At 35.9% G+C, this 21,737-nt stretch overlaps 1 protein-coding gene across 1 annotated transcript; it reads right to left on the bottom strand.

The window, feature by feature from the left end:
• Positions 1–752: 752 nt before the first annotated feature.
• LOC145686520 (charged multivesicular body protein 1b-like) lies at positions 753–15,036 on the bottom strand. The gene is made up of 4 exons (XM_081759908.1): positions 14,768–15,036; positions 7,836–8,080; positions 5,539–5,759; positions 753–3,906 (listed from the first exon to the last, which is right to left on the bottom strand). Exons 1-4 carry the CDS (start codon positions 14,787–14,789, stop codon positions 3,789–3,791), a joined length of 606 nt encoding a protein of 201 aa, XP_081616034.1. The 5' UTR covers positions 14,790–15,036; the 3' UTR covers positions 753–3,788.
• Positions 15,037–21,737: the final 6,701 nt, after the last annotated feature.

The raw sequence follows: 21,737 nt of genomic DNA, 5'->3' as shown, positions 1-21,737 counted from the left end.
TATGCAAATGATGTTGAAGGTAAATTACAACGAATGTCGGAAATGCTGAATTTTGTCCACTTCACATTCCATCTTGGAACTTTGGAAAGAGTAGATTAGAATATCATGGAAAGTGTAAGACTCAATTTTACTATTATAATTTTATCCAAAAGACCTAAAAGAGATTGTTTTGTACATTGTTTCTTGCTAAGAAAATCGCTATGATCTCACGTTAGAATATAATATGGAAAACAAAAAGCAACGGAAATGTGCCTCTTCCATTTCTGAAATGGTAACATCCACACAAACAACGTTAATATGGCAGTTTTCCGCAACAATTCGGACTTACTCTAAATATTTGAAACTCACTATTGCACAAAGATTTGCGTAACCTATTTAATCAGTTCAATAAGATTGATAAAAGAATTCATGAGATTCATTTTCAAACTTAACTATATGGGGGTGCGGTGGCTCAGTGGTAGAGCGTTCACCTCCGGTGCTTGGGGTCCCTGGTTCGATCCCAACTCGCGTCGTGTGAACTTTGTGGTGGACAAACACCGTGCTCGTGAGTTTTCTCGGGGTTCTCCCGTTTCCTCCCACTTTCTTTCCATCATTTCACTCATCATCACCGTCTCCTTTAGCCTAACCGGCATAACCGTGGGACGTAAAACTTAAAGATTTCATTTTCAAACGTAACTATAGCAACCATACAATAACAAGTGTATTACATCTTTCTTTCTGGTGCGATAAGGATTTAAATAAAACTGCTCTACAAAGATACAGCAAGCATTTATATATCACATTTATTACAAAATAACTTTGCATTGAATATTACACTTTATGTACACACTCTCATCCCGTACTATATCCAATTTATATTTTACAAGTGTTATTTGTTCCTATATGTACGGTTTCTCTCCAAATCACTCCGTACATTCACTTTCTATCACGATCGATTGCTTTAGAAATGTGATATAATTAAACTGCATTGATTCGCTGGCACGTAGTTATTGTAGAACGAAAGTACAAAGCATCTTCGTACTTGTATAGTAAATTGTCAACGCAAGCTCAAATCATTATGAAACACTCACGTTAGCTTCTGCTGCCAAAGCGAATTGTAAATATGATTATTTCTACGCCAATAAAATATTTATATTGTAGACGATTGTAATACGTCAAACATATTATATGCTGAAAAAGTTGGGGAGAAAAATTAAAGAAGTACTTCAACTATTAAGAGTTTTCGCTAAGCTCGCCCCTACTTTTTCAAATTTTAGTGAATAAAAAATGAATAACAAATAATGAATATCAAAAACATGCAAACTGAGCCAAATAGTATCTACAAAATGTTATTAAATAAACTAATAACAGTTTCCAAACCTTTTCTTATAGGTCAGAAATTTCGGTACACAGTTTATGACGTCATCAGTGTTAGACACCCAAATTTGTACGAGGCGCGTTCGGAAAGTAACCTCCGATTGTGGGTAAAGTAGTGAGGCTAGCGCTACCGTCTTTGGACAGATATGTGTGGTAGATCAGTCTGCACCCAGCCGTGGTAGAGAGAAGGTTGTCTGACCACTAGTTCCACTTTTGTAACGTCTCAAAATGTGTGTTGCAATAGAAAACCCTGCCAAGTGCGAGGTGCGAGCTGTTATACGTTTTCTTATGGCGAAACAATATTCGGCAATAGCTATCCATCGGGAACTTTGTGTCATAATGAAGAGAGGAGTGGCAGGCGATCAGCGATCACCGATGAACTCGTTCAGAAAATTGAAGGAAAAATTCGTGAAAATCGACGTTACACAATCTCGGAGCTTTCCGACGAATTTCCACAAATTTCCAGGACTGTGTTATATGATCTCAGTGCTTTGATGATGAGCAGGAGCTGAAAGATGCGGTCACAGGCTGCCTCAAAGCATAGAAAGGAGATTTTTATGCTGATGGAATTTCTAAGCCAGTGCAGAGATATAAATGCTTGAACGTTTATGGAAACTATGTTGAAAAATAGAGCAAATAAGTACTTTTCATGTGTATATAATAAATTCTTATTTACTTTGTTTTTTTTTTCCCAATCGGAGGTTACTTTCCAAACGGCCCTCGTACATTATACAAAAGCTTAATGTTTTTCATCCTTGTTAAGTTTATACACTAATTAAAGAAAAAATGGACGTCAGCTTAGCGAAGAGACGCAAGAATAGTTCAGTGTGACATAACCACATTTTCAGAACAGAAAAAATACAATATATTACAATTACAAAAATACAATACATTTACTTTCAAAAAAGGTATAAGCAGATGCTAGATAAATGTCAGACTCTATCTCGATGTACTTGACAATATTTTCTTTAAAAGAAAAATAAGAATGAAAAATGTAATAAAATACAACAAAGAAACAAAATAAACTGCTTTTCCTTTCCATATTCTCAAATAGTAAGGATATAAAGTAACCGCCAGCACATGACAACAATACCACGTAACTATAGGAAAACAGCAATGATAAAAATTTGAAAAAAGATTGATGTTCGATTCTAATTGATACATCACTCGCTTTCTAGGCTGCTGCATACACCACGTCGTTTTCCGTATTTTAGAACTATTTTGGTAGTGACGATAAGCGTTTGTTGCGCTAGAACGAAATGTAACTTTTAACTGCTAATTAAATACATGGATTACTTACTGTTTCTGCACACGGTTGACACATCAACAAAAAACCGGTCTTTCAAGACATGAAACAATTTATATAAAAACTTTGCTGGGATATTTAAAATCAATAAAAGTAATTTAGCACACAGTAGAATATATAGTCTTAAAATTATTACCTTCGTTCTCATTTCATTCAAGACGTTTCTTGAAGTCTCAATATAACCGGAAGTTCTCAAATTCATGGTTAAACGAAAATACACGATTTCCGTTATGATAATAACCAGAGATTATGTTGGACCTTCAGTTAACTTAAAAGATATTACGATAATACACACACTTGACTTTACATGTCAAACTAATGTCACTTTAGACTGAATTAACGTAGTACATTATAGTTCATGTATAAAATTGAAACTAATACAATAAAAAACAACTTAAGTTTATCATGCTTGTTTCCATAGAAAATGTAAAACTAACAGTGCTTCTGACATGGTTCCATAAACATGATGTCGGTTGTGTACGGTTTTCAATATTTGAAACAATTCAAGAATTCTTTTCTGTAATGACAAATGTATGAAGTTTCAATCAAAGAATTTTTTTAGATTCTATAATTCTATATTTTCTGATCAATTTTAAATCCACATCTATCAAAACACTGCCTTCTAGGCATTGGAACTTGGCAATAGGTAATGCATTAGATTCAAATTATTCATTCTGATTTAAAGGTGTCTACTGCAAATCAAAATTCAAGCTAATTTCCATATTTATTCACTTGTTTAGTTTTTACATTTGTCTTTATTTGTTTTTACATTTTCTTTTCTTTTCTTTTGTTTTTCAATACAAAAATCAAATAACGAATACCAATTACACTCGTTGAAATTCACACCTCTTCCTCACTTAGCACTAAAATTGTATTCATGAGGAAAACCACTATATCATTGTCTTTTTTAACAATAAATCCTATCAAGGCATATGAATATATACAAAGCAGATTCAAATACAAAATTAACAAAGTGAACCACTTTGTTATTTGTATTCAACAATTCTGTTCAAACTTTTCAACATGTTCTTAATAAAATTTCCACTTGATGTTAACTTCATAATATATTACTCTTCAAATTCTCGCACTGAAAAATACCTTTCATTCAAAGATCCCGAAACAATCTCTACATTTGCCGAAGACGAGCCAAACGCTGAGTGAGTTCATCTTGTTCAGTGCTTGCAGCGGTTGATACTCCAATGCTACCGGTCTGTTCCTGTGGCAACTCCATTTTCAGCTCCAAACTGTAAACAAAAAGTCCAGCTCAATAATTCAATACATATATTACACAGAGCACATCTCTATTTTAAGTGTAGATAATTACATGCACCAAGAGATGTGCACATCAGTTTTATGCATTCATTAAAGATAGTCCGCAGATTTTAATACGGTGACGTTAAATGCTACGAGTGCATAGACAATACTATAATATTGAACTTTGCACGCACAATGCGGCAATTAGGAAATAAGAATTATTTTTTCGCTGCGAAGTTAGTTTTGGCACCGTAACTTTTCATAGGTGGAAAATCGTTTGTGAGACTTGGGAACACATATGCATACATTCCAACTCGGCTGGTCGCCAATGTGGTGCATGACGCGGCTACGCATTGACTGGTTTTGTGATAATTCATCACAATTTCAATAATGGAAGATAAGAGTAAATATCAAGTTATTCTGTAAGCGCTTAAGAAAAATTCCAATGGAAACACCTGAGATGTTGAAAAAGGTGTATGGAGATAATTTACCTTTCTCGTTGCCGTGTTTTTCGAATGGCATAAGAGATTGAACGCTAGGAATCTGTGAAAGATGATGACAGCCTAGATCCAAACATGTCTGTGAGAACCAGGGAAATAACTGACAAAATCCGGGATATCATTTTGAATGACCGAAATTACAAGTCTCAGGGTACGTAGTATCAGACCTCGTGAGGGAGAATAAGGAAACTTCACCAAATGAGAACAGAGGATTTGAAGAAATGGAAGTGTGTGCACTTTTCGTACCCTATTCCTTAACGGAGAAACAAAGTGAAAGCAGTACACCTTTAAGGACTTCAAGAAATTACTCCATGACTTACTGGATGGAGCAAATCTGTGTGTATGACGGGGAAGGGGAGCCAAAGAAGGCTATGGGGCTGTGAGAATTTAGGGGAGCTTTTACACTGATAATCGCGCATGGATTATGCTCTTCTCATTCATGAATTTGATTTCCAGGGGTGAATATAAAGGTCTAGTGTTTCGAATTTGAAATTCACGCAAGTTTCAACGAAAAAGACTATTCCATTGTGGGTAAATGTATGTCTTTCAATGACGTACAATGTTCTCATAATTGTTTGCAGCATGAAACTCAAAATACTTGACAATCTGAAATATGCCACTGTTACAACGTTGCAGTATATTTGCACTATTTCCAGAAATAAAATTAGTAATCACAACAAATTTAAGGCATTTTTGCAGGTATACTATTCCCATATCTCAAATGATTTTACAATTTTGAAATGTCATCTTCTGAAAACGGTAACAAAAATTCACGTAAGTAGTATGAAAACTGAAACTTTACGAAAAAATGTGGCCGTCCCAAAAAGATTAGAAATATGAGATGAAAATATGTGTAGTGTTATGTATAGAATCGAAATAAAAGAAGTGTCAAAAGGAGTTCTGGAAACATTTTCAGTTTTTAGCAACCCTGTCCTTATACACTAAAAATGCTTGGTCAGTCAACCTGAAATATTGTGTGGATGCGTTCAAATCAAAATATTCCTAAGCACACTGATACTGATCTTGAAAACCTACTCCTGGATTTAAATATCCACCAGTATTAATGACTTAGTGCTATAATGTCAGTGAAACTAAATATTAAAAAGTTTCTTTAATACTCACCCAGCTTCATCAGCCACTTGCTGCATTAGGTGCTCGACATCACCTTGAGGAACAGCTGTCGTAGTCGTCTGAGACATAGTATTCTCCATGTATGAACTTTGAACATCCAAATCTTCGAATTGGTGTTCGAATTTGTCCATGAGGCCTGAGATCTTTTCTAAATTCATGGATTTCATGGCTGCATCCATAGCCTTTACGACACCAGCCATGGACTGAGTAACCTATCAAATAATAATAACAAGACTCATTACATTCTGTACATAAATTACTGCGTTTACGCGTATATAATGCTTTTTTAATTTTAGGCTTAAAGGTAGGGAGCAGAGTTTTTACGGAATATTTTCAACAGTTCTGCAAAACTACGGATGCTTTCACTACATCTCTGCATACAACAGGTAGATTTCGCGATAAAATTATACAATATACACTATAAGTAAAATACAGGGCTATTGTAATCTTTCTTCTTTGAAGGTTGAATAACTTATGTTTATTTATTCGCAATGACATTTTTTTTTATATACACACGTTATATCCCATGCTAGAGATGCTCATTATGAGTCAATATTTGTTATCCGGTACATATCATCAATCCGACAGTCTAATTCTTGCCACATACTTTTTAGCATCTCGGAGAACAGATGCACTTGCTTCTTGAATGTGCACTCGAAGTTCAGGTAAATTGTTTGGTAGAGGTGGCTGACACACTTTGTTTTTAGCATAAGCTCAGAGAGAGAGAAAAAAAAGTCCCACGGGGTGATATCTGGCAGGCAAGGAAGCTCAACCTGGTCCTTAGAATTAGCTGTCCTATCTATTGATTTGGTGCCCTATTGAGTTCCCTCCTGACATCCCGATGCCATAGAGTGCCCCATCCTGACGGAAAATAAAATTTTCTATGCCCTCTTTCACCTGCAGGAAAAGTCATGTTTGCAGCATATGAAAGTAGCTGTCTGTTTACGATGTTCTAAAAATAAAAATAATAATAATAATAATAAAAAAAAAAAATCTGGGACGATCATGGATGTTCTTCGTAAACATGGGGATTTTCCAAATCCCAGATCCTCACAGCTTGTTTGTTTACTTTCTCCGAAATGCAGAAGCAGCCTCATTATTAAACATAACTGACTTAATGAAACCATTTGTTTCCATAAGGATTCGCATAGCAGTGCAGAACAGTTTCTTATCCTTATCAGTAGGTTTAAGCGGCTGCAACAATTTCAATCGGTATGCGCGAAATTTCAAACGTTTTCGCAGAATCTTTCACACTGGTGTCTGCTTCAACTTCAATTCTTTGCTTGCACAAACGGTTGATTATTGTGGGGTTCTAGCGAAAGTCGTATGCACACGATCAACTGTTTCCTCATAAAATCGTGTTGATTTACCCTTGGAGAGATCCATTTTTTTTTTAAATTGTCTGTACTACTTACAAATTAGGTGCCTAACTTCGTCGTTGAAGATTAATTACATACTGTTTTACATAAAATTCGAAAACACAAAATGCTCTCCTGCCATCTTAATTTATTATTACCCTACCAGCGGAATATATAAAACTAAACATTGGCTTTGCCAGGCACTAAAGCTTTCTGGGTTTTACTTTCATTTAATATAAGTTGCATGTCATTGTGAATAAATAAACGTGAGTAATTAAACTCTGGAATCAGGAAGATCATTTACAATAGCTGTGTAAGTGAAAATAATTGTACAGTATGTTCTCAAAACCACTTCTCGATATTATTTGGTTATAAAATGAAAACCTTGGCGAATATTGTGTTCATTTTTTGAGTAGACGTGTAACAACTCATAAAGTTTCATGTGATATATGTTTATTACAGGCACTCACTGTGTGCCCCACCTGTCACACGGTAAACATCTAGGCGATAATCGAGTTCATTCCATACTCTGGAAAGCATACTCGGCGTGAATGTGTTTTTCCGTGAGAAGTTGTTTTCTGCGATCAAATAAGAGTCCCAAAAATACATTGCATCTCCACTAGAATCCCTTTATACTAAAACTGGAAGTGGTAGAAATCTACTACCACTTCTGGTTTCAATATTGAGAAAATATCCCGCCATACAAACCAAATTCCTTTGTGGTGTACACGTGACACCGCTACTTGCTAATGTAAATTGTATATGTTTGATCTCTTAAATGAAATTATTTCCGATTAATACAACACTTAACATTGCAATCTCCGATATATTATTAGCTGTGAATGCTATCAACAAATCATGATTTATCTAGATTAATACTGGATTTACAAACAACTTCACCCTAAATAACTGTGCTAGGACTACTCTTACCTTTCTCGTTGTCAGAGCCGTTTGAACTCTGGATGCTACAGCGTCGACTCGAGCGCTCATTCGAAGGTAGTTGAGGGCCTGGTTTTTCTGGCGTATTGCGTTTTCTGCATGAATTCTGGCACCTTCCAGATTTCCCTTTTGAATGGCCTTCTTGCATTTTGCTTTCTCCACTTTCTCCTCCTTTTCACATTTCTTGGAATTGCGTTCCAACTCTTTCACGGCGAATTTTAAGTTAAACAGATGTTCTAGATACTAAGTTAAGGAACTACTACATAAATAGAATTTTACATAAAATTAAATAATCATATAAAGTATGTACTTTTATCTAACATACACAATAAAACAGACGCAATCAACGAAGTAACTGTTTCACTGATTTTCCTAACAATTAGATTAAGATTGCCTCTACCTAGGTTTAATTTTGGTTTCTTGGTTCTCATGAAATAAGATTATCAAAACTCATAACTCGGCCTTTCTATTAGGGAGTGCGTCTTATACAGAATGTTTTACCATGTTTATGAGGTGACTTGTTTCACTTAAATGTCGAGATGGTTCTGAAACAGATAATTTCTTACCTTTATGTTACTTATCCCTTATTTGTTACTCCTTTATTCTGATTTCGGCTTTCCTTTCTGTTATTCCAATGTTTGTGAGTTGGCAGTCACAAATTACTTCCTAATGTGCAACTACTTTCAGGTCTTTCAATTCTTTTTCGTGTTGATACATGATGGTATGTTTTATATTTTGGTAGAAGGGAGTTTGAAATGTAGTACTGTCCTGTTCTGTAGATGAAGGAAATGGCTGTATAGGCCTATATTTTATACACTATGGTTGACGTAATCGTTGGTTACGGATTATTGCTAAATTACATTAGATTAGATTACAAGTTTTATTAGATTAGAATTCATACGATATTTTGGGACATCTTTATTCATAACTAGTTTCTTAAAAGTAATATAGACAATAAAATAATTTTAACTAACAACTCTGGCGCAGTTCTGAAACGTACCTACGCTAAAATGTTTTGTGAACTGCTATTAATTAGTATCGAGGATAAGAAGCAACTGCTCTTCGCTGGTAATGATTAGCACAAAAATGTTTGGAAGATTTATAGCTTTTATTTAACGTATCAATTTCGATTTTGGGAAGAATTCAAGTTTTTAATCAATTCACATATAGTACAGTGTTTAAGATCTGGGATATTCAACCACTTTGCATCCATGTGTTTAGCAAAAAGATCTATAGGCGTACATGATACTTCAGAGGTGGAGGAAGTGAACGCTATGCAAGAATATAACGATGAATCAAGCTACAGAATTTCTAACTATGAAGCATCTACAAAAGAGGGAAAACTGACATGAAGGACAAAAGGTAGATCCATTGGAATATGACGATATAGATCACGTGTCGTTAAAATGGAAAAGTTTATAAATGCTAAAAGAATTCACGCGTATTAGAGCAGTATTCTGACAATGAATATTAGAAGTAGAAATAGAGAATGAGTTTGAAGAGGACTAGTATTTAGGATGCTTTGAAGAGTGGATAGGTCTTTTATTACACCGCAGAAGACCCAAATCAACCTGTGCTTAGTGGTTACTAAAGAACAGCAATGCTATCTAACCGAGTCATGAGAAGCTGGTGGGTCCGCGCGGAGGTGAGTCCCAAGTTAGCAGGCACGTAACCGCGTAAGAATAAATTGTGACAAGACATACGTTTTCGAAGAGATATTTCCAGCTCGCACCAAGGAACTATGCGGTGGACAAACACTGTGCGTGGGTTTTCTCGAAATGTTCACGTTTCCTCCCACTTTCTTCATTCCCCCATTTCCTTCATTTTTCATCATCACTGTCTCCTTTAGCCTGCCCGGCATAAGCGTGACACGTAAAACTTAAAGATTTCACTTCATTTCATTTCACAGAGATATGTGTTGCTATAACACTTGTAAAGGTTTCACACTAGTAAACTTGTAAACATGAAATACAGCGTTGTACACTGTGCAAAAATATTCCGCCTTCGGAAAATATCTAATACAGTCATATTTCACATGTACTCACCTATTTTAACTATCGTAAAGCGTTTGCAATGAATTTACATTTGTAAACATTAAATACAGCTGTATTATTTACTATTTAATTATAATTATGCCGCCTGCACGAATTCGTTACTTTACGCCTTTTTATACAGTCTTAAATTGTACTTGTAAATTTTGCAAAATGTGGTAGCTGCGTGTAAACTTAACCACACGGAAGCGATATCCTCCATCGTAGTGGTAAGGGAAGGATTCATTGTTTTCAATACTTCTGAATAGCAGTGGCGCCTCGTGACATAATTTTTGGTAGTCCACAGCCATTACAAACTTTTAATTCTAGTATTCTTTCAGTATTCTAAATAAGAAAATACATAAAAAATCAATGAAAGTAACCATATATATATATATAATAAGTAAACATTCATAAACAAATACTCGATTTCATTGGTATATGAAATCACTCCTGATTTTCTTCTAGGCAATCAACTTGTCAATAACTCTTCTGCAGTTTAGTTTCTACAACTTTTTTCTATGTCAATAGTATAGCTAATGTACTAAGACTATTTTCAGCTACGACACTCCTTTAAGTGCTTTTATATTCTTTAATATAGTAAAAACAACTGTCAGTTTCTGAAGTCAACTTCGGATTACTTAGTATGATTTTCATTGATTTTGTTGTATGCCATTCTCATTTTTACAGATTTACCACCAATTTCACGACAATATACTAAATGGAATCTCCATTAAACTGCAAACGTTTGCTATCTTGTATATTTAAATTGCCAGGTATGCTGTTTTATGAACTGTTAACAGTATACACGAAACATGCAATGTATCAAATTATTATGATAGTTCCAGAAGCACCTTTAATTACGAACGCTTTGTCCAAATACTTTTGCATTGTTGTCTGAAGACACTTCATGACTGTTTATTTTGTATTTACGTTCTCTGTCAGATGTTACGGTATATAAGACGAGATTTACAGTTTACTATAATATGTTTGATGTTCTCCCATCTGAAATTGAACCCGGGGCCTGTCCACCAAAGATATTCACTAGTCACTATAGAAATGAGGCGTACAGGACAATACATGAAATCAACCAAGCCACTCAAAACACCAGCTACTAGAATTTTCGGACTCCTAATGGATGCATACAGCATATTCGAACACCCCAAAATCTAATGCAATCAATTAAAAGGAGCAAATGTGACTTCTTTTTCTATAAGATAATTATGAGTCTTAATAGAAATGACCATGCGAACAAATCGTGATAGAATATTTGACGTACTTTCCAGGCGCGCACCCAGAAAATTTTGTTGGATGAGTCCAAAGTTTGGGAGAGGGTCCAGTACTATACGACACTACATCTATGTACGATTGATCCGATATAATTCTACAGACGAGAAACGATATTTAATCGTTAAGTTCCGCCATCTATATTCTTAGAAAAAATATAGAATTCGATTTTTTAAAGAAAAGAAAGAGTACAGATGGAGTGTAACATTAGATCTTTAGGCTACATCAGTCATTTCTCTACTAAACAATTACAGTTTTATTATGAAAGTGTATAAACGTATGTCGAGTTAATACACAGATTCTCCAAACAGATAAGATTATCCGTGTGGGTGCGCCCCTGGTGCTCAACTAGTTAAATTCAGCAAAAATTATAATGTTTATTCCAGTTTCCATACTTCTTTACACTTTCAATCAGATGTTGCAAATATATTATACAACTCAGGTTCACTGCTAATTCCCTTCATATAAAAACGCGAGAAAAGCAAAACAATCATATTTTTATTTCATAATCTACGTATTTGTTATTTATTGTTTTAAATTAACTTTGAAATTTCGACACAGTTTACTTTTCACCTCTAGATGATAGTTAGCTTTGTCGATTATGTTCTAATTTCATTCTAACCTTTCACAATCTGTCAGTGCACTAAAAGATATAGTAGTTTGAAATCACTCAACAGAATCCTCTACGAAATAGGGTAATGATAAGGTTTTTCTTACAAGAAATCTTCCGAAAAATGCTGCCGTATCGAAAAGGCCTTAGATTTACTAGTATTAGAAAAAGTATTTTAGGAAAACATAACACTATAAACCTATCGAGAAGGATATACGAGAGTATATGGAACCTATCTTTTTTATATAGTTCAGCACATATTTACTTATTGAGAGATGTAATGGAGGAATAAGGATGGATATAAGCTATAGTTTTGAAAACGGTGAAGATCATACCTACCAAAAATTCTAACAGTACATAGTTGATGGAAATCACGGGAAAGAAATAATAAATACTAGATAATACATTTATAAATCAAACATTATACCACCGAACAACACGTTTACATTTTTGCTACTTCAAAATACACTGAGAGGGTATTTCTGCGTGTAAGTACAATCTCAGAAGTAAATTCCGTTCCCCCTTTCAAAGAAAAAACATTTCAGTGTTGTTTTCTTTTTTTTTAGAAGTGTTACAGCTGAACGTACATTACTGCAAATACCAATACTAGTTTTTTTTCCTATTTTGTGTGTGTTTAAGATAAATGTTGAAATAGAAAAATCAGTTCCAAAATTTCCTTCAGGTTCCCATTATACACAAAGTGAAAGTTTACAATTGTAGCAATGTTACCAAGTACAGTATGTTTTGATAAGCTATTAGCTTTTCTTACAAACATGTAGATTATTTAGGCAGGAAATCCGTAGCCCAAGGAAAATCAGAGATTATACGTACGATATTTAAAAATAAGTCTTGAAAATCAATTAAAATGTAATTTTGTTTTGTGTTAACTTAAGAATCACTGGGGATGGGTTCTAAACTTTCCATTCCCCTCGGTACGATCTCGGAAAGCCGTGATTTTGTTCATTCCATTACTTTATTTTCATTACAGGAAATTGAAATAAAAAGAAATGTAGATAATTGATTGAAAGAATGAGTTATATACTACTATATTCTTCTATTTTAAATTGCAGAAGTTCAATCTTTAATTCTGTTTAAGGCGCCACATTACTGGAAGTTAGTCAACAATAGCTGTCAACGCTGCTCGTGCAAATCTTGATTTGAACGTCAGCAGACCGCAGTTCCAGGACACAGGTCTCCCTTCCCATTTAGCAGAGAGAAAGATAGAAAACGTGCCCTGCGGGGCTCTAATCCGCCTTTACTCACTAACGCCCGCTCGGCAATATTATGTGAATTAAATATTAAACTTGTTAAGAAAGAAACCAACATAGCTACTAACGTATATACGGGAACCTGTCCTCTAAAACCTTCCCCGCAGTTCCTCGGTTGTTCTGTACTACACACAGAACAGTCTATCACGCTTGCCACTCTGTTGTGAACAGTGTAATGATAGAATGCATATACGCAAGAGGCAAAGCAATCTCAAAGATACGAAACGACAATATAATAATAATCTAAATATTATTATATATCTTAAGGATCAACAAACAGCGTACGATATTCGGTAGTTGACGTGCTCTTGCGAACTGCACAAGGTGACGCCACTGCTGAATAGTATGGAGTTTATAACTCTAAATAGTGCACAAATACAGCAAAATTGCTATTTAGAAATACGTATTATTTTCGTAATTTTACAAATGACGGAGGGAAATGATACAGGAGTCACTTTGAGTAAGGTACAGTATATTAATATGGCATTTAGTATCTCCCCCAAACCCATCGATGGCTCCGGAGCGGTATTGTGACTTACAGTGAGGCATTGTAAACGACATATTTTGTGCATATATTCACCGTCGCTGACGTGCCTGCTCCCTGCGAATGCACCCCTCGCTTCTTTTTGGGTACCCTTGCTGTACACCTCCCTTGTCTCAATAGCATTCGTGCTTTTGAGACCACCTAGCACAAGTTGGTTCGTGTTTTACGCAATGTACTCTTTATACCATACGTCTACACTGTATTCATATTCATGATTACACCAGTTACAAACAGCAAACCGTAATTACTAGTACCAAGTGAGTCAAAGTCACTAGCAAGTGACTTGGGTGAAAAACTAAATAATACTCGTATATTAACGATAGTAAAAAGAAGAAGCTTAGATCGAAAAACGTGGAGGGAACATTTGCAGGCATAAATCTAAAATTACAAAGAAATATTAGTCCCAGGATCTGCCTAAAGGCAGAATAAATCATAATAATAATAATGTTGAAAACAGGTTCGGATTGAGTATAGCCCGCTCCCCCCAGTGATTTTTAACGAATCATATGATTCTAACGATTCATACTAGTTCATAATGAATCGGAATCGCACGTTATAAAGATTTAAGATGTAAATGTTGTGGTAAGGAAGTTTTAGTATAAGTAGTAGTAGTAGTAGTAGTAGCGGTAGTAGCAGTAGCAGTAGTAGTAGTAGCGGTAGTAGCAGTAGCAGTAGTAGTAGTAGTTAGTAGCAATAGTAGCAGTGGTGGTAGTTAGTAGCAATAGTAGTAGGAACGGGTTAGAAGCCCCGCAGGGATTGGTTTGGTTCTGTTCTCGATATAAGTAGTAGTAGTACTGACTCTTCCAGTTCCGGTGACAAAGAACTGGGGGGAGCGGGCTATACACAAGCCACAGGTTCCTGTGGATGTCATCCGGGGGAGCAATCAGCGGAAGATTAGTCAAACAGAAATTTAAGAAACAAATAAATAACCGATATGTTCCAATTATACGTCCTATGCTTAATACTGGAATAGGTCTACTTTAATTATCTTTCAAAAATCGGAATGCACATTCAATAGTGACTCATGCACATACGTGAGTGACGTATGTGTATGATGTCATAAACATTGAAAACCAACAAGCAAGCTTCGAAATAACAATAATAATAACTTTCCTATACCAGTTACAAACTGAGAATACTTTTTCCATATTTAAATTACAATACTCTTGATGCTGAAAGGATACTTTCCATTGTTGACACAGACATGATGAAATAATAATCTTTCAATAACCTTCTAAGAAATTCTCACACACTATATTCACAATTAAATACTGCACATAAAACTCCACAGTCACGTAGATTCGTGATCACTGTTCTGATTTAAGTATGAAGAAAACAATTGTAAACACCCTTTCTTTTCGTACAATTTCACTAACAATTTTATTTCTCGTCTCACCTGACCCTAACCACAGATTCTGACTGCTGTTTTCATTCTCTCCTGTCTTCAGTGCTGCCAAAACATTGACACACCAATCGCTAAATGAGAGATAAAAAGACTCCAATTTTATTCGAAAAGTCGCAAAAAAATATATTCCAAATTTCTGGTTATTTTCACTATTAAAAACATGCAGATGTATTTTCTATGGTACGTCAAATATCCAGGAAATCTACTAGTACATCATGCATAATCTATATAATCTATGGGGCCACGGTGGCTCAGTGGTAGAGCGTTGAGTCCTGAGGTTCCTGGTTCGATTCTAGCCTGCGCCAAGTTAACTTTGTGGTGGACAAACACTGTGTGCGTGGGTTTTCTAGGGGTTCTACCGTTTCCGCTCACTTTCTAAATTCACCATCTCATTCATTTCTCATCATCACCGTCCACTGGCGTCTCTGGCATGTAAAATTTGGGAGGGACATCAAAGAAATTAATTTAAATGATACTTCCTAGTCCAACCTGTTTATTATCTTCGATTCCAATTTTACCCTCCTGCTTACCTTCACGGATCCCCTAAGGTATATCAAGAACTCTGTTATAATCGTTTCACCTGAATATTATATTCCAAATAAAAAAATATTACTATTTATATGTTGTTCTATCGTTAGAAAATAATTAAATTAGAATAAAATATTGAATATTATGTACTTCAAAATATTGGATAGGAGTGTCCCCCACATCCCTCCGCCAGAGACGCTCTTGTCAACATCTCCTTTAGCCAAGCCAGAGGGCCTTATGCCGAGAAGTTCTGAAGCGTTATTGGCGCCATACCAAAGAGTACGATTAACATATGTTTCCTGCAGCAGTCAGTCCTTTATTATGATGCTAATCATGCGTCAAAACGACACTGCATAGTCTTAAGCAAAATTCTTCTGACACCTGATTAGTGTCATACTAAAGAGTTCCACTAACATGTTTCCTGCAGTAGTCAGGCTTTTAGGATGAAGCTAATCATACGTCAAAACATCTCTGCATAAGGCCCAGTGGCGTAGCAGCTGCCCCCGCAACCCCCGCAGTGCGGGGGGGCCCCGAGGTATAGGGGGCCCCGAAGTCTTGCGATGAATAAAGATTTAAAGAAGTAGAACTCCAACCTTACTTCTATCGGCTTTACAACTAGGGCCCCTTCTCTATACTTTGCGGGGGGGCCCGCAAAAGTGTGCTACGCCACTGATAAGGCCCAAAGATTTCATTTCATTTTAACTATAATCTACTGAGTTTTTTGTGTACAGGACGCAGCCAATCTTATATTCGAGGATCATTTCACATTGTTTTTTTTTTCTACTTTTATTCACATTGAGGCAGTAGCATCATTTCACGGGTGACATGTATACCCCTCTCCCCATGAAAAAAATGATCGGAATCGGACCAGATCATTTGATCACCAATAATTATCGTTTAATTATCAAGCATAGTGACGTAATCTGCACAATTTTGTAGGTGTGCAGATTTAACCTGTTTGCTCCCAAGCAGGGGCGTCATTTAGGGGGGCAGGGAGGGGCATTTATTCTGCCTGAGTTTGAGATTTATACAGATTTTATCAATAGAATAGTAGTAAGTCAGTGAAAAACGCGAAATTTGATTTATATCAAGGGGTCTTGCCCCCCCCCAAGCCAAATCTGAAATGACGCTACTGCTCCCAAGGAAGCAAAGTTGATTGAAATTGGACAGATCTTTTGATGATCGTTTGAAGGCATGGATTCCATCGCGATAGAACTTAATGGGCCGTGAAGAGAAGAAAGCATCTACTATTGAACCTCTACTATTGATTTGACCTGGCGTCCTCTAAGGTGATTGTCCAAGGAATGGAACAAGTGGTAATCGGACGGTATAAGGTCCGGAGAATATGTCGGATGCAATAGTGTTTCCCATCCAAGGCGTAAAATGGTGCCCCGGGTCATTCTAGTCAAATGGGGCTTAGCGTTGTCCTGTAACAGGAGGATCCCCTTTGCGATTCAGAAGTACTGGCCTCAGAGTTTTTTTTTTTTTTTTTTTTTTTTTTTTTTTGAACAAGGCTCAACTGCTGACAGTATACAGTTGCATTAACGGGATGATCTACCTTTTCTCGGCACAAAAATTTTTATATTGGACCTTATGGGGAGAACATGGCTACCGAATTTCCTCAGTTTCTAAGGAACTAGGTATCTCTAATGGAAAAGAAAAATTTTGCAGCATTCTACAGAAGTTTATTAACGGGTTGAAATACTTAAATTGTATATTTGTCTGCTAGTTTAGCAGAAATAAATTATTAAAAAATAAATAAATTAGTTTCTTTTTATACAAATTAAAATATGTCTAACTTTGGAACCAATTATGGTAGAAAGATCAACTTTTTTTTGTTTTATTCCTTGAGAAGAAACGACTCTAATAGTTTTAATCACAACCATATCTGATACGCCAATTAAAAAATAGTATTTTAATATAAGTATTAAAGTCCACCTGTCAAAGTTTGACGAGGGTAAGTCACGCCCCACTCTAAGCTTGGCCGCGGAAAGGGTGGGGGTTGGTGAAATGGAGGGGGTGGATGGCTGAATAAAACAGGTTCTCGACCAGTTTCTGAGATTACCTGTCAGCTGTCAAATACTGTTAGCTTGATAGAGTTTGTCTCCCTCAATGGTTCCATACTAAGAGACTGGACGATGTGGTGTGAAGTATCCTCTTTTTCCCGTTACCTCTGGAAGTTCATCAAGATGCATTCTAGAGTGCGTGGGAAGAACAGTATATATCAGAAAACGCTGTTATTTTGGAATTTTTACCCCTTCCGGACAAATATTATAGCATACAGTAGTGGCGAAGGAAAGGGGGCAGAGGGGTGCCCCCACAGGATTCCGACAATGTAAAGTCCTGGCCCCCATATACAGGTGTTCATAAAAAAAAATATAATGTCTTGGGAATATATTTCAAATTTGAGGTGTTTTCCTGGTAGCCGTCATTTTCCATGGCCGCCGCCCTACGTAAATCTCTCTCTCTCTCTCTCTCTTTATATATATATATATATATATATATATATATATATATATATATATATATATATATATATATATATAAAGAGAGAGATCGTGAACCAAGGCACTTAGAAAGATAATTTTGGTGTCAAAGTATAGGTTTTTGAGGCCGATGAATATGGCATTATTTATTGCCACTTAGAAACCTTACAACCTGGCAACACTGTTGTCTAACGATTAACTGTACAAAGTTACAAATGCGTATATGCACGCATTACTTTAGGATGTAGCGTACTTCCTCAGGACTAAGCGAAACCTACTTTTTCTGGTAGCTTTCATCACGACAAGACATATTTTACATGGTAACATGAGAGAACATTTGTCTAAATCCAATATGGCAGCCAATATGATGGCTAATTACTAGGCAACCAAATAATGGACTTATTTAAATGCCTGTCAGTCCTAATTGACCTAGAGAATGGGAGAAAAAGGCAGGATACGGTCTCATTGAAGAAGCGTCTCCTGAGGGGGCGAGGGAAATTTAAAATACTCCATTTTTTAATGAAAATCACTGCCTCCTTGTCCGCAGACAACACTGCACACCAAATGCTCTATAAGACGTTCTCTAAATAGCCCTGTTAGATCCAATCTGTATTGTGTGTAAACCGTGCATTTTTACGGGGGAACAGCGGAGCAAAAGCCCTGTTTTTTGTGATATTTCTGGTTTCTCGTGCTTACTTCGCTAAGACTAAGCACTGTAAGCCAATCTCTAATTATCCTATAGCAGTGTTAATTTCAGATCATTTCCTCCGGAGGCACCATGCACAGAGGGGGAAAGCGACAAAAAATTGCGTGCTCCACAGAAATTTCTGCGAAGATCTCAAGCACCCGAGGGTGAATTTCGTAGCTCTTGGGAGAATTTCCCCCCAGAATCACTCCTGAAATCATCACTGTCCTAGGGAGTTGAAACAAGAAGCAGGATACGCAAAAAAGAACAAACTTTCAAAGCATTTAAATTTTAGGCTCGTTGCGCTAAGTGCCTTCTTATGACGAGGATATGGGAATTGAAAAATGCACGTTTTCTTTTATTTATTTATTTATTTATTTATTTATTTATTTATTTATTGAAAAACATGTTTGCCCTTTTTGTCCCCAGACAACCATGCAGACAAAACACACCAATTGTCTTATACAAAAATGTTGCCATGATAACTCCTATAAGACCCATTTGGAACGGTGTCCATACTGTGCATTGTTATATGAGGAGAAGGGAGCAAAGCCCTGTTTTCTTTGACTTTTTCGTTTTCCGCGCTTACCCCGCTAAGACTACGCACTGTCAGTTAGTCTCGATTTATCCTAAAGAGTTGAAACAAGAAGCAGGATACGCAGAAAAGAACATACTTTCAGAATGATGACGTCCTATGGGTGGGACCTACAGCTTAACGTAGGATCCGAACCACTTGTGTCTCCATCGGGAATCAAACAAGGGACTCCTTGATTATAAGGGATGAGCGTAACTATTCATCCACGACACACACATACATACATACAAACATATATATATATATATATATATATATATATATATATATATATATATATATATATATATATATATATATATGCAGACTATAATAGACTATTGTACGTGGTAATAAATTGCTACAATATTATTCCAGGAACTTTTTGACTGTCCCCCCGTATAATCTTTATTTTCTAGTAATGCATTCACATTGAAGGCTACGTCTTTGAAAATAATGTTGACAAATTACAAGAATTCTTTGAATATCTTCTATCGACTTTTTTCTGTAATAGACTATTGTACATGATTCTAACACAATTACTCAACTATTGACACTTGTAATGTCCAACATTTCTAGGATAGCACTGCAAACCTTTGATCACGAAATTAGTTTGAGGTTTCTCTTTTAGGGTCTCCTCTCTTTTACATTCTTGAGTTTCTTGAAGGACCTGCAGCTCTAGGTTTCTGCTCTATTATCTTCTCCACCAAATTCAAAATAGAGGTTCTTCTACTCTTATGTTTTCCTGTGACAACTCTCTACAATATCCAGGAATTTACAGCTGTTGTGTCCGTACGTGCACTAAGAATCGTCTTGAACCTACCCGAATGAAGCATTCTGGTCGTTTGGGTTGAGTATGTCAACACCATGTTATGTTGCACAACAGCTCTCCTTCCTTTTTTTTTCCTTCAAATGACAGAGTTATGATACATTTCAACGTAGAGTATTAAACTAGCATCAGGGGCGGATCCAGGACGGACTTCTGGGGGGGGTTGTAATACTGCTACTTACAGATACTTTTAAGAGCTCTAAACTCTGGGATGGGTTTTATTTATATATATAAAATAAGAAAGTTTCCTCTTCTGGGGAAGGGGGCGATTGCCCCCTGGATCCGCCACTGACTAGCATATAAACGGTATATAGCTAGTCGTGACAAAAAGTATAGACCAACTCAAAATTTCAGAATCCTGCGATATACTTCCGCAATGATTTTTATAGAGGTAGTTGGTGACTACTTCAAATTATATGCCCGTAGCTAAAGCCCCTCTATAAAAAATTGTTGCGTGAGTACCTTAGGATTCTGAAACATGTATTTTTGGATAGTGCACCTGTTAGTTCCTAAGTGGAGTCTTGACCCGACTACGGTAGGTCCGATAATTATTTCTTGTGAAAATGTCATATATTACCTTTTACAGCCCGTGACGACAGTAAGATTTCTGTGATTCGGCCAATCCCTGTTCCTACTTGCAAATGCCTGATTTATAGCATTTACGCTATTAGTAAGCGCTACTGAGGTCAATAAGAGTTGAATTAGACTTTTTGCGAGGGGCGCATTGTTATAGCATGTTTTCTAACGCACAAAGGAATGTTCTGAATGGGGGCAGCTATGTGTATGTTTAGCCAATGGAGCCATTTGTATCTTTGTGGCTTTGCAATCTAACTTCAAATAATAATAATAATAATAATAATAATAATAATAATAATAATAATAATAATAATAATAATAATAATAATAATAATAATAATATAACTTTTGCCTCCTGAAAATAACCAGATGGTAAAGTTATGGTCGATACATTTTTGGAATTCGAAGGCATTTTAGAATGCTTGTCTATCATCTGGCTCTCAGAAATAATTGATTACCATTTTCTCTACATATCTATAATTTTCTTACAGGGTAGAAACACCTCCTCGGAAGAGAGAAAAAAAAAGAGAGAGAGAAAGTGGCCGAACTTGGGCTATTGAACGTGAGGACATGATGTTTACATTCGCATTGACACCTGCTGTGCAAACGGTCTGTGTACATAGCTGAAAGAGATTTGTGAAGATCCTTCCCTTCATATCTCGCGGGACGAAAACAAAAGAAAAGGGTGGGCGCGGATGCCTTACCCTCGTCAAACTTCTTGACAGGTGGACTTTAATACTTATATTAAAATACTATTTTTTAATTGGCGTATCAGATATGGTTGTGATTAAAACTATTAGAGTCGTTTCTTCTCAAGTAATAAAACAAAAAAAAGTTGATCTTTCTACCATAATTGGTTCCAAAGTTAGACATATTTTAATTTGTATAAAAAGAAACTAATTTATTTATTTTTTAATAATTTATTTCTGCTAAACTAACAGACAAATATACAATTTAAGTATTTCAACCCGTTAATAAACTTCTGTAGAATGCTGCAAAATTTTTCTTTTCCATTAGAGATACCTAGTTCCTTAGAAACTGAGGAAATTCGGTAGCCATGTTCTCCCCATA

This window comes from Thermobia domestica, chromosome 5, assembly GCF_964235325.1.
Source record: "Thermobia domestica chromosome 5, izTheDome1.hap1.1, whole genome shotgun sequence".
Lineage (NCBI taxonomy): Eukaryota > Metazoa > Arthropoda > Insecta > Zygentoma > Lepismatidae > Thermobia > Thermobia domestica.
Note: the sequence above shows the minus strand (reverse complement) of the source record. Positions and strands in the feature narration are given on the sequence as shown.

What these genes read in the sequence shown, in the direction of transcription:
- LOC145686520 (XM_081759908.1), bottom strand. Translation starts at nt 14,789, where the DNA reads ATGTCTGTGTCAACAATGGAAA. An exon ending in CGGCTCTGACAACGAGAAAG is followed by an intron (nt 5,760 to 7,835) that starts GTAAGAGTAGTC and finishes ATTATTTGATAG; the next exon opens with GTTACTCAGTCCATGGCTGG. An exon ending in CAAGTGGCTGATGAAGCTGG is followed by an intron (nt 3,907 to 5,538) that starts GTGAGTATTAAA and finishes TTTTGTTTACAG; the next exon opens with TTTGGAGCTGAAAATGGAGT.